Source organism: Halictus rubicundus, chromosome 2 (genome assembly GCF_050948215.1).
Source record: "Halictus rubicundus isolate RS-2024b chromosome 2, iyHalRubi1_principal, whole genome shotgun sequence".
Classification (NCBI taxonomy): Eukaryota; Metazoa; Arthropoda; class Insecta; order Hymenoptera; family Halictidae; genus Halictus; species Halictus rubicundus.
This window is the reverse complement of record NC_135150.1, coordinates 18,011,613-18,023,808: the sequence shown is the minus strand read 5'-3', so window position 1 is coordinate 18,023,808 and position 12,196 is coordinate 18,011,613. Positions and strand designations below refer to the sequence as shown.

Below are 12,196 nucleotides of genomic sequence, written 5' to 3'. Positions count from 1 at the left end.
TATCCAATCGATTTCATGTGAATTTATTTATTTGCGGTCTATAAAATTCCTGTTTAACAGTTTTTAACGTTTCCGTGATTTTGTATGTGAGAAAGTAGCACGCGAAACGACCGTGATACATGGTAAATTCCAACTTTCACGGTGTCTGCGCAGAAGATCCGCGAAATCGGCTCGAACTGAGCACCCTTGCGTACGCATTCCCGGATCACGTGACCCGAGCGGTCAAATTCTCGGTAGAAGGTGACGCTTATTCTCCATCCATGCTTCGCAAGGGAAAGACGTTCGAATTTTCTACACGTTTCTCACGACGAACAAGATGAGTCAATAGTTCACCGTGCGGCTTGCACACGCAAGTGTGCCGACACAACTATATAACCATGGAGTAAGTATCATTTAATAACCTTAAGGGCTGCGAACGGGTTCTTTTTCGAATGCCAGAGTGTGTGCACGGTGTCGGGTCTGCCATTTTGTGAATCATCATTCCGCAACCAAGCACTTCCTACCGCGAATGACGCTATCACCGAACAATGAATTTCGCTACATTTCATTATACTACGATGTCAGTTTCGCATATTGCTTACGACAAACAGACTTTCAGGGTACTCAAAAAGTGAGTACCTTCGAAAAATTTCACCAGATGACATGGTTCGGTGTTGCGTCATGAGGTTGTAGTTTCTCGTTGTGCTCATACTTTCCGCGAACATTGCTACGATGATGAGTCGCTTGTAAGTTACATAATGAAACTGGAAAAAAACGCGCGTATTTGGTTCGCTTTGAAATTTTCAAGCAGTTCGTTCCGTTTGCAATCTCCAGTTTATGAATTTTATGTGAATAATTCATTTTTCTTTTTTGCATATAGCTTTTTGGTTAACAACAATGAATTGGAGACGTGAATGATTAATACGTTGACTAGCAGCCACAGAAATACCACTAAATTTATTATAATCGTTAGCATTTTATCTTCTTCCATTTTGTTCGATACATTAACTTTTAAATGCAAGCAAATAATTATACACGACTCGTATAGAAATTATACAGTAGTTAACGTGTCACGGACTCGAGATCCTTTTGCTTAGCATAGGTATTTTGTATTTATATTTATCTAACCATAGGTCTTTTGCATTTTCAGAGCCAATATGGCGCTCACTTCGAGCTACGTCGCACAGACGACACAAATTTCTTTTCATTATTTATTGATACCTCTTGATTGGGACCGTGTCAACTATGTTAGCCGGTCAGCACCAAGAGATGTGGACATGGAAGCTGGAGCCGGTGTCCCCTAGTGGGACACTACCGGCAGACGTAGAAGATGACTGGCTTCTATTCGATGATAAGTCTGTAGAGCCTACCAAAAATGTTGAACCTGTTATGTACGAAGAGCACCCTACCCGAGCACAAGTTGCTACAAAACTTTTAGAAGAGTTGGATGAATGGATTAAAGAAGGTAAGCTTCCCAGAATTCTGTAATTAATTGTATTGATATCTGTATATAAATCTTAATGATTTTTTCAAGGATGAAAATGGATATTTTTATTGAGTACTGTTGCAAAGAACTGTTCTATCATACATTATTTGTATATAGATATTAAACAAGCTTCTTAATACTACAAGTAGAAGTTAATTGCAGTAGAAAAACTGACTGGAATTTGTACAACATCAGCAATGTGTTAAGAAATTCATGAAAGGTCACTGCAAATGCAAGAAACATTTATCAGGTGACCTTTCCTATCACAAAGTTCCATTGCCATCCGAACACAAATACAAGAAACAGCAACTGTTGCAGATTTATATACAGGCAGTCAGAATTCATGGTATAGTAAAAAATAAGTATAATTTTACAAGAAAAAATAGGTTAAAGTTTGTTTTCAAGAAACAGTGCCTCGTATAAAAGAATGTATTCTATATTTTTGGCTTAGTTTCTTTCTTGTAAAATCATCCTCCGCCTGGTTGTACCATGAGTACTGAGACATTCTGCACAAATCTTTAACAGTGTATGTGTATATAAGTCTTGTAGAAGCAACGAAAACATAGTTATAAAGTATAGACTAATATTAATGAAAAGGGAACATTAATTCCCTTGACTTTGTTATACTCCCCCAGCTAATTTGGTATCACCATAACTTTTCAATGATCGTAACAAGCGTACTAACATTTCTAAAACATTGTGTTCCATTTATAAATGAAATAATGTTTGCAATAGGCTTGCAGTTGCTCCACTGCAGTACGCATGCATAGGCATCAAACTAGCTGGGGATTTAAAAGTTTGATGTACTCGCGTTGGCACGATTCTAAGATTATCACCGCTGCATGGCGTCCGAGGCGAGCAGTAGATACTGCGGTCTCGATATATCTTTAAATATCAAACTGCGTAAAAGTAGGCGAACACTTGCAGCTCGTTCTTACGCATGCATCGATTAAGTCAGCGTCCCCGGGTTTTCGAAGCTCTACATACGAAAAGGACAGAGGCTAACGTTCAACGCATTTTATCGGACAGCATTCTCGATACTCGGTATCGCTTTCATTCTTCCCGCTTCCTCTAGCGTGTATCTTATTTTTCTTTCTTCTTCTTTTTTTTTCTGAAAAAGAGAGTGGGACAAACTGGTTAACCTCTATACAAACTGCTTTGGTTGAAGGCCGATAGGGGAATGACGTGTGTTTAGCTGCGTTGGAGTAGGGGCGGCAGAGGGGAAAGTCCAAAGATAAGCAGGAGTGGTCTCTCGGCAGTATTGCAAACTGATCGTACGATTCCGTCGATTAGTCTTCGTCACGAGTCGACTTTCTGACGATACGCGATCGTTTTCCGGGCTCGTCGCGCATTGTTGTTGTTTCAAAACGTGCAAATATCTCCGCTCGGCTAATCGTGTCGCGCCAGTGCCCACAGTCGTGACTTCGTTGCCCGACGAAATCTGCTAAATGTAGCAGCTAATGAGCAACTACTGTGCGTGTCAGTGATCCCGACGCTTAAAAAAATCAAACGATCCAGTTGATCTATGGTGAACCGTATGCTGCGTCGCGTTTGACGACTACGTACAGGACTAGTATTGTGAGCACGGTACCTTTACCAGCGATCTATCGGTCTACATTCGGAGCGTAATTCTCGTTCCCAACATACGTTAGCGTGTTTACACGTGTTCACGAGATCTTTATCGATAGCGGGGACCGAAAGCTGCAGCGATCGCTTTGGAATTTCACTCGAAACCGTTACGGGGCCGTCGAGACAATTGCGAACGGGAATTATTCGTCGATAGATCGTGGCCGATTTGTCGATCGATGAAAAGTGATTGGTGAAGTGCGTAACAATTCATGGACATCTAGTTGAAATCGAGTCGCGACGAGAGGAAAAAAGACCGATCGGAGCCAATCGAACGGCAATAACACGATACTGGCATCTTTAAAAGTGTTGCGAGAAAACGACGAATTGTCTCGATGCCCGAGTGTGCTAATGTTGTATGATAGCATGCAGTTCGCATATCGCTACACGTGGAACCGAGAGATCATTGTCAATTCCCAAAAATTAGTAAAAAGACGTTGAACTAGAACGACTCGTCTCCCTACTGGTGGACTTTTGGCTGCTTCACATTGAAAAAATACACCTTACCGTGCTTCAAGAACACTATTTTTCCACAAAAACACACACACACACACACACACGCACATATATATATATATATATACATATACATATTTTTTTTTCTTATTATTATTATATACACATATATTGCTCTTCGAATAAAAAGGTTCACGAAAACACGCTACACGTGATAATGGCTGCTATATGTTACAGCGGTACGTTTCCTTTCGCTTACAAGATTTCCCCTCTCTTTCTAGCATTCACTTCGACTGAAAATATCTTTATTACGCATATCAGAGCACTGTTACCACATTGTTCGCATTATCATACCATGGAACTGGATCGCAACGTTACTAAATATATTACTGTCAAATTATACGCTCGAATTTAAGCTTAACATTTAAATACATCGCGCGCGCACCAAATTGTTCACGCGATCTTCGAACGCGCTACGTATACAGAAACAAATAGAATGACGTATAATGTGTACCAAAAGCTTGGCGAGCCAGTTCTAAAGTTTCGTCAAATTTTCAATTATGTATATACAATGAATTAAAAGTATGCGGAAAAATTAATTCTAAATATATATATCAGATCATGTTAATGATATTATATATTTTTGAAATAAAATTGAACGTTTGCTTTCCCTAGTATTTATTGAATATACTATTAATGGTAATTCGTAACACGCTTGTAGATATAATTGTACTATGTACTTATATAAATCTTTATATTTAAAAAAATTCTTATCTAACCCCTTGCCCTCTGCATTTAAATGCAGATAACTTCCATATTTCAAGTGAAGCCTGATCAAAGTTTCACCAAGAAATAGGTTAGGGGTAGTTTATCAGACATTAAATGTTTAACGTAATAAAACGAATTGCAGTATATATGGAAAAAGTTTTTAAAAAATCAAAGTTAAAATGTTGTAACTAAAATTTCAAAATTACATTACGTCAATGATTCGAACGTTTCTTGAATATATTTTTATTAAACAATTTATTTTCCGAATTTAATCAACACATAGATAGTAATCTGAATTAATTATCTTTCTTTGAATGAAAATTAAAATTTTTGTACAGACTGCAGACTGTGCTTTAAATAATGTACTATACAAGTATTGATTGTAACAAGAGAGTTGGTAGCCAAAGAAATTGCAAATCAAGAACTTGTTTTTCTAGTTGAGCTGGTAATGTCCATGAAATTATATATACATCAATGTACCACTCCTACTTATTGTTCATGCAAGACAAGTAAAAGTACTGTTAACTTCTATCCTGATAAATTGTACAAAATACAGGAAATATTATTTATTCCGTTTCAATTAAATTATCCAATGAAATAAGATTTATCTATAGATCTACTAGAAATATATCATCAGGCTCTGATAATGTGGTATCAATGTTTTGTTTGATATAAAATCTCCGAGCACGTAATTAACAACTGATGTTGAAAACAGATTGTTTTCTGTACTTCCTTATCTTTAAACCTAAACGAATAATTTTTGTTTATATTTAAAAAAAAATCTTTCTTTTTGCAGAACCTTTTTCGGATTGGTTGGAAGAAAAGATAGAATTGCCCATTTTTGAGGAACTACCAGGTCCCGAGAATGTACATCTTAAACCAACCACGTATAACGAAATTACAAAGATCCCTCAGCAAGATGATACCCAAACACTACTGCAAGAGTTTGAAACTGTTCTGGGAGATGTGGAAGCTTGCCATCAAATAGTCCCCACGTCCAGTTCCACGCTAACACCACCTCAATCACCACCGGCACTGCCACCACCGCATAAATCGTTAAGCGTGGACACCCAATTACTCATTACTTTACAACCTGTACAACCATTATACTCCAATCATCAGCCCATGTACGATGTGGTGGTCCCTGAGGAAAAAACGTACACCGATGAAGTTGTACCTGTGCAATGGAATCCAAAAAGTATAGTACTAGATCCATTAAACACAGACGTTGCGCATGATTTAGCTGTGGTCGATGAATATGTACGATTGCAAACCGAGGATATTCCGCCATCTAGTCCATGCACGAGTTCAGGTGGTAGTTACACATCATCGGAAGACTCCGTAGACGATCCAGATTGGACTTCTGAAACCGAGAGGAAATGTACAAAACACTCGACAGGCTCCTCAGCCAGAAGCCGCCAAAAACCATATTCACGCCCGACCGTGGAAGACAAAAAAGTCCGAAAAAAGGAACAAAACAAGAATGCGGCGACGCGTTACAGACAAAAGAAAAAACAAGAAATCAAAGAAATATTGGGAGAAGAACGCGAGCTCGTGGATCACAACGACAAACTAAAGAATCAAGTAAAAGACTTGCAGCGAGAGATTGGGTACTTAAAAGGCTTAATGAGAGACTTATTTAAAGCCAAGGGTCTGATGAAATAATCCATTCACCAACCGCCGTTATGTTTAATCGTTTTTATTAAATTTATTAACCATATTTTTTGACACTAACTATTTTACAATGGTCCTAATAATGTATTGTAATACATAGACTTAGATTACTGATTGTTATTCCCTCTTCTTTTTCTTTTTTTATCTAGCAACGTATTCGAACATAAATCTAAAGTCTATCACAGCTTCTTAGTAGGACTACAGAACTATCATCGTGTAATCCATAAAAGTATGCGCACCATCTCCTGATTTACCGATGGTCCATTTAAGATCAGTAAGTAAGATGCATTAAATAACCAAAGAATTGACGAAGTATACAGCCCTATGAAACTCTGCCGAGTGGAAACTTGTTGTTGCTGAGAATTCTGCGTGTGATCTAATGCATCTTAATGACACAAATCTTTTCATTCCAAGCAATTCTAACCCAATCAAGTTATGAGTTTTCTTACAAAAAATATTGTATTAGAAAAATAATAAATGGGTTATTGTGTAATAAACAACGACGTTATTGTCAAAAACATCCCTGTTTTTTAATTCCCTAACAACTTTAAGAATCGAAACTGTCTCGTCGTGTAAACATTTTTCTACGGAAAATAAAATCAACAACTACCATTGAAAACGACAATTCTGTATAAATTTCTAGTTGGAAAACTATTCCTAATATTTGACTTTGATAACAATAACTGAAATTTGTTCAACTTTCACCATTTATCAGTTGTTTCTCCATGAAAACCGTAAGTATATTTAATATTTTTACGTGAAAAATAACAGAACAGTGTTTATTACGCAAATAATATGAACTTATAAAAATATTGTTAACTAATATAATGTTTAAAGACTCGCAGTGGTTACGAAAATTTAAAAAATGATGAAAATAATTAGATACACTGAAATTTCATTTAAGTTTCAATTATTTCATATCTATGTAAAATTGATTGAATAATTGCTTACGTTTGTGGAGCCTGTAATCTGATCGTACATGTGATGTTTTGAAAAATATTATAGAACATATTGCAGTGGGAAAATTACGTAATAGAATTTCTGTTACGTTAATTACCTAAAGAACTATTTACTAATTTTACGATTGCATACAACTAGGACAATAGCAAACGATTTGCTATCTTAATTTTCTAGTATAACTTTAAACCTGTTACATTTTTTAAGTTATATAATTACGCATTCAAATGACTTCTATGCGTAAATCGCATCAAACAATTACAAGTATTTACATATACATCTTATATGTATAGCTTACGGATCAGTTATCATCGTACGTGTGTGTGTGTGTGTGTGTGTGTGTGTGTGTGTGTGTTTCTGCGTATATATATACACAAATAATATGCGTATAGTGTATGTACATTTACATGTACATATTTACATTATATGAACATATAAATATACATATATATACAACTAAGTCGTTATTTACACACAATTGTTCTGAATAGTACATAATTTAGATACCTGCTCTGAAAACTTGTTATGTCTCACACAGTTTATTTGATTTTTTATTTCCTGTTTTATCACGAGTAAACTATTTATGTATCTTGATTAGACAATTATATTTATGTGTATACACGCTTTCGCTTACAATCAACGAAAAAATATTTTTGTACCATAACATCAAACATGGTTCAAGTTATATGAAGCTTATATTATTCTTCTCCTTTTTTAATAAAGACATATACTTAATTTAGCATAGCGTACGATTATTATCAAAAAATGGTTTGCAGTATATTTCTTAATTATGTAATTTTATTCATTAAACTTTATAACATACTGCTCTTTCGCTATTCTTGATCTATAGCGTATTACGAATTCGAAAAGTTGAATTTCGATAGCATTACAACATGTACAGAATAATGTTCTTTTAAATTAAGTCCTTTATAATAATTTATAATTAATAGTAAATATATTAAATATCGATTAAGAATGGAATTTACTATTACTCTAGATTTTACATTTTTTTGCAGATATCGTAGAACTTACATTCTACTCTATTTTTCGTACATGTCTATAATAATATACATGTAATGTACATGTAATTAATTCTGCAATGTAAAACAACAAGCATTCAAAAAGAAAACAGTACGGACAAGTTGTGCTATGCAACCAATGGTTAATAATTTTTCGTTGAAGTTGTGCCTCTGTCTTGAGGTTTCAGAACAGACATACATATAGATATACATTGTTTAATTATTCGTTTATGCCTGTACTCATGTACTTGCAAAATTGTAATGTTAGGTGTAAAAAAAGAGAACATTAAAAGTACATGAAAATAATGGTTGAGTATAACAATTTTCGTACTATTGAAAGCAAATTATGTAAGTATAAAAAAGAAACTGTACAGTAAAAAAATTATATTTTGGACGTGGCAGTACGTTCGGTGTAAATATAACTTTCTGGAATGTTGTATGTGAAGTTCATGAACATTTGCGATTCAGTTGATCGGGCATGTTTAAATGTAAAAATGTTAGTAATGTCTGATCCAACCAAAAGATCATCATTGACTTTCAAAATCTACCTTAACAACTCCCGAGAAACAATGAAGTATTAAGTAGCTTTCAGTAAACTTTATAAGTTTCTTACTTAACGATAATCACACTATAAATATATACACCTATGTGAAAATATTTCTGTAAACTTAAAAGTCAACACAGTTGAAGTACCCATTAATTAAAAAAAAACAAAACGTAACATCCATAGATAGCAGTACAAAAAAAAGAATGCAAACCCCTCTCACAAAAGTAAAAACGCTTTAAAAATTTATTCGATATTAAGATATATATGTATATATATACATATATATACTATAGAATTTTTCAATTCAATGTATATCTATATAAGTCACCGATCACATTCACATATTGAGTAATATAATTTAACTGTTTATCATACTGAAGAGAAACAACAGGAAATATTGAAAAACTTTTAGAGTTCCTATGTTGCAGTATCACCTTCTTCCTGTTCAAGTCTAGAAGAACCACAAACACGACATTTACAACAGACAATACAAGGCGCAGCCAATAAAAGTAAGGGCGATGCAAGAAGCAAGAGTAACCCAAATCCAGCAAAAATTCCAATGACTTGTGTTCTGTGCCAAATGACCGACGCACGCGAATGACCCAATTTATTTTTACATGGTCCTTTGTCGTAATGTCGCAATAAAAAGTCGTCCTGTTGTATTCATATAATTATGAAATTGAATAATTTTCAGAAAGAATTGTTAATATCACTATGATTCTCAATATATTGTAAATAATTATACTTACATCTAAAGAAGCTAAACAATACCAGCAAAAAACATGTTTACACCTCTTGCACATCATTTGAGCACATCCTTCATCCTTTTCAATAGGTACAGAACACATGGGACAGCATTTAATATGGTCACCATCGAATGGTATACCTAATGAAAGATCAGAACAAGGACCATTGTGCCAAGACTCTCTACATATAGAACAAAAGTCTATAGAGCAATTAGGACAGTGAACAGGCCCAACAGCAGTTCCATTTGAGCCAGGAGCATTTATTGAACATATTGTTTCACAACCGGCACGTGGACACCAGGCACGTGCTTTATCCATAGACACATCTGTACAATATAATAATAAATTGTTAGATTACCTTATCAAAACTTATGCACAGATAAGTGACATCTTGTATATTCAACATTACTCACCTCTATTCAATCGAAACTTATGATGTTTCTCCATAAGTTCGGCACTAACGAGGCTTGCTATTTCTTTCACAGAAAGTATTGCTCCATGGTCGCATTGCGCATCGGGACAACTAATTTCATATGCACCTTCTTCAATTTCAAACTCAACATATGCTTTCATACACTATAACACAACAATATATGCAATATACTCTCTTTAATAACTTTCTAATAAGAGAAGAATAATACTTACATCTTTACAATAGGAACAACCACAGCCTTCTATCTTAAATGTTTTAGAAAGAGAAATTTCAACAAGACATAATTTACAAAAAAGACATCCAAGCACTTGCTGAGAGCCTGCCGGAACAAAATTGCCTGCAGCCAAACTATAACGTGAACTGGAAGCCAGCGACAACAAACTGGAGCAACGAGAACATACTCGACTGCGATTTATAGGTCTGCCCTCCAAAGCAGAAGTGCTCAAACCTACTGCAGTTTCGCATTTCCTCAATACACCTGGACCCAAGCTCAACCAGCTACTACCACGAGCTTCCAAACTTGCACTGCTCTCAGGTCTAAGTAAAGGTGAATCTACCCCTTTTCCCAATGTTGTCCTTTCTGTCAGGGAAAGATTGACGACACTTGCTTCTTTGCGTAATAAAGGTAATCTGACTCCGGTGAGTTTATTGGACTTTTCAGCCTTTTTCTGATTGGTAGTAATTTTGGTAGAAGGGTTTACAGATGTCACAGAGCTGGTAGCAGTACCCATATCCATTAGCGGAGCTCGTCGAACGACGAGCGAATGTAGGCTGGGCATCCCCTAATTATCAATCAAAATTTCACCACCAGTTGCAGACAAGAGCTATGTTTATCAGGTTTTTGTAAACAGTTTGCAACTGTGTTCGCTATGTAACAAGTGACATAGGTAAATCATGAAAACTGGATATGTCACACCCACAAAATTATTTGCCACTGCACAGCTGAATTCATTCATTATGGCATAACTTCACAATATTTGCTATATTTCGTTCTTTTTTTTTCATTATTCTTACGATAGTCTACCTTGTGTAATTTCAAGGTGATTAGAAACGATATCGATTTCTATTAAACAGTTACGACACAACGTTCACAAAATATTTGCATTTCAATACGAAACTGTTGACACACGGAGTTCTTTACTTAATCTTTAAAAATATATGCTTTTTCAATAGTTGACCGAAGAATCGAAATAATAGCGAACAATGTACGAACATATAACTCGGAACGGACTGTTAATCGGTAACGAAATAACTGAAAAATATTCGTCGTTCCCGAGCAATATTTATGTTGTTCTTGTCAATCCAAGATATGTCGCGAAAGTAAGAATATTGCTACGTAATATTTCACACATACTCATTATCCAAAGGAATGTGTATCTATTGACAATTCGATCATTCCGTCGGGATGCGCTTCGATATAATGCTTTTTTTTTCTAATTTCACGGACTATTCGTGTCCTGTGTCACAAAGTGCAGCAAACAGTGTATGTACACAAATTACCGACTAACTACTTCCGCCCCCACTTGCTTCACACTTTTTCTCAGAGTATCGGAAAAAAAGATTATCACTCTTGTACGTCTGCACGGTGATATCTTTACAGAAATCGTATTTGTTTTGTGTTTGACATAATACACGTATCCTTGTGACTCACTTAACGCGTATGAGAAACACAGGATAGAGCCAGTCCAGTGACAATCTATTATACGACATGAAATTAGAAATTGTCACAGATTAAAAATAATTCGAACGCTAGGAAATTTTTGACACGTTTCTGGTATAATCCCGTGTTTATACTAATAAAAGCGACAGTAAGTATCAATTTTGTTAAAACCTTTTATTGGTTGGTTATTTTCTCGCCCGTGTAATCTCGTTTAATTCTAAGCGTGCAGGTATCAGGTTTAAAAACAACACGACAACATTTGATTGCTTGTTTATAATATATATATGTAGTTTTCCCTTTAATTGTTCAATAATGTTACGATGCGATTTATAAATTTAGCAATACAACCGACATTTCAACAGCTATCGCTTTATAAGTCTCCGAGTTGTAGAAGGTTTTGTGCAAATGATAGAAATTATATATTATATATATTCGTTTAGTTTGCAGAATCTGAGGACAGTGGAAAATTTCTCACCGGTTCATGTTTCGTGCTTGCTATACACATTGCAATCTCTAAATTTATTACAACGAAATCAAAATTAAAACTTCACATGCATATATACGTATGCACAATTCACATTCACAGAATTCGATATTCCCGTTGCTACAGTTATGATACAATGTGCACAAAAGAGCGGGAAATTTAATTTTGAACCACGTTAATGACGTACCAAATATTTACATTACTTTTTGATTTATTGTTAAATCTTACTTTATACCAATCATTGAGTTTTATTTAGAAATGCAAAAGCAATCTGATGTCAGTACAATTGTCACATTTTTTAAAATCATGGCATAGGTGTTTTTATTAAAATTTTAATAAACTAGACAACTATAGTATAGTT

General features: G+C 35.1%; 2 protein-coding genes across 4 annotated transcripts; one reads left to right on the top strand and one right to left on the bottom strand.

Moving 5' to 3' along the window:
• Window positions 1-219: 219 nt before the first annotated feature.
• Window positions 220-6,507, top strand: Crc (bZIP transcription factor crc). Of its 2 annotated transcripts, XM_076805740.1 has the most exons (3): window positions 220-382; window positions 1,130-1,444; window positions 5,112-6,507. In XM_076805740.1, exons 2-3 carry the CDS (start codon window positions 1,225-1,227, stop codon window positions 5,978-5,980), a joined length of 1,089 nt encoding a protein of 362 aa, XP_076661855.1. In that variant the 5' UTR covers window positions 220-382; window positions 1,130-1,224; the 3' UTR covers window positions 5,981-6,507. The 2 variants fall into 2 exon arrangements, with proteins under 2 accessions (XP_076661855.1, XP_076661856.1); XM_076805741.1 differs by lacking the exons at window positions 220-382; window positions 1,130-1,444 and adding an exon at window positions 2,664-3,786.
• Window positions 6,051-12,183, bottom strand: LOC143365503 (putative E3 ubiquitin-protein ligase RNF144A). 2 transcript variants are annotated; one of them, XM_076805736.1, is made up of 5 exons: window positions 11,827-12,183; window positions 9,904-10,473; window positions 9,672-9,834; window positions 9,262-9,584; window positions 6,051-9,166 (listed from the first exon to the last, which is right to left on the bottom strand). In XM_076805736.1, exons 1-5 carry the CDS (start codon window positions 11,854-11,856, stop codon window positions 8,930-8,932), a joined length of 1,323 nt encoding a protein of 440 aa, XP_076661851.1. In that variant the 5' UTR covers window positions 11,857-12,183; the 3' UTR covers window positions 6,051-8,929. The 2 variants fall into 2 exon arrangements, with proteins under 2 accessions (XP_076661851.1, XP_076661852.1); XM_076805737.1 differs by having other exon boundaries at window positions 11,046-12,182.
• Window positions 12,184-12,196: the final 13 nt, after the last annotated feature.

Bases quoted from the DNA above. Each gene is read 5' to 3' on its own strand.
- LOC143365503 (XM_076805736.1), bottom strand. From the start codon at position 11,856: ATGTGTATAGCAAGCACGAAACATGAACCG. The intron at 9,835-9,903 runs GTAAGTATTATT...GTTGTGTTATAG, and splicing joins GTTGTTCCTATTGTAAAGAT to TGTATGAAAGCATATGTTGA. The intron at 9,585-9,671 runs GTGAGTAATGTT...TATATTGTACAG, and splicing joins TAAGTTTCGATTGAATAGAG to ATGTGTCTATGGATAAAGCA.
- Crc (XM_076805740.1), top strand. From the start codon at position 1,225: ATGTTAGCCGGTCAGCACCAAGAGATGTGGACATGGAAGCTGGAGCCG. The intron at 1,445-5,111 runs GTAAGCTTCCCA...TTCTTTTTGCAG, and splicing joins GGATGAATGGATTAAAGAAG to AACCTTTTTCGGATTGGTTG.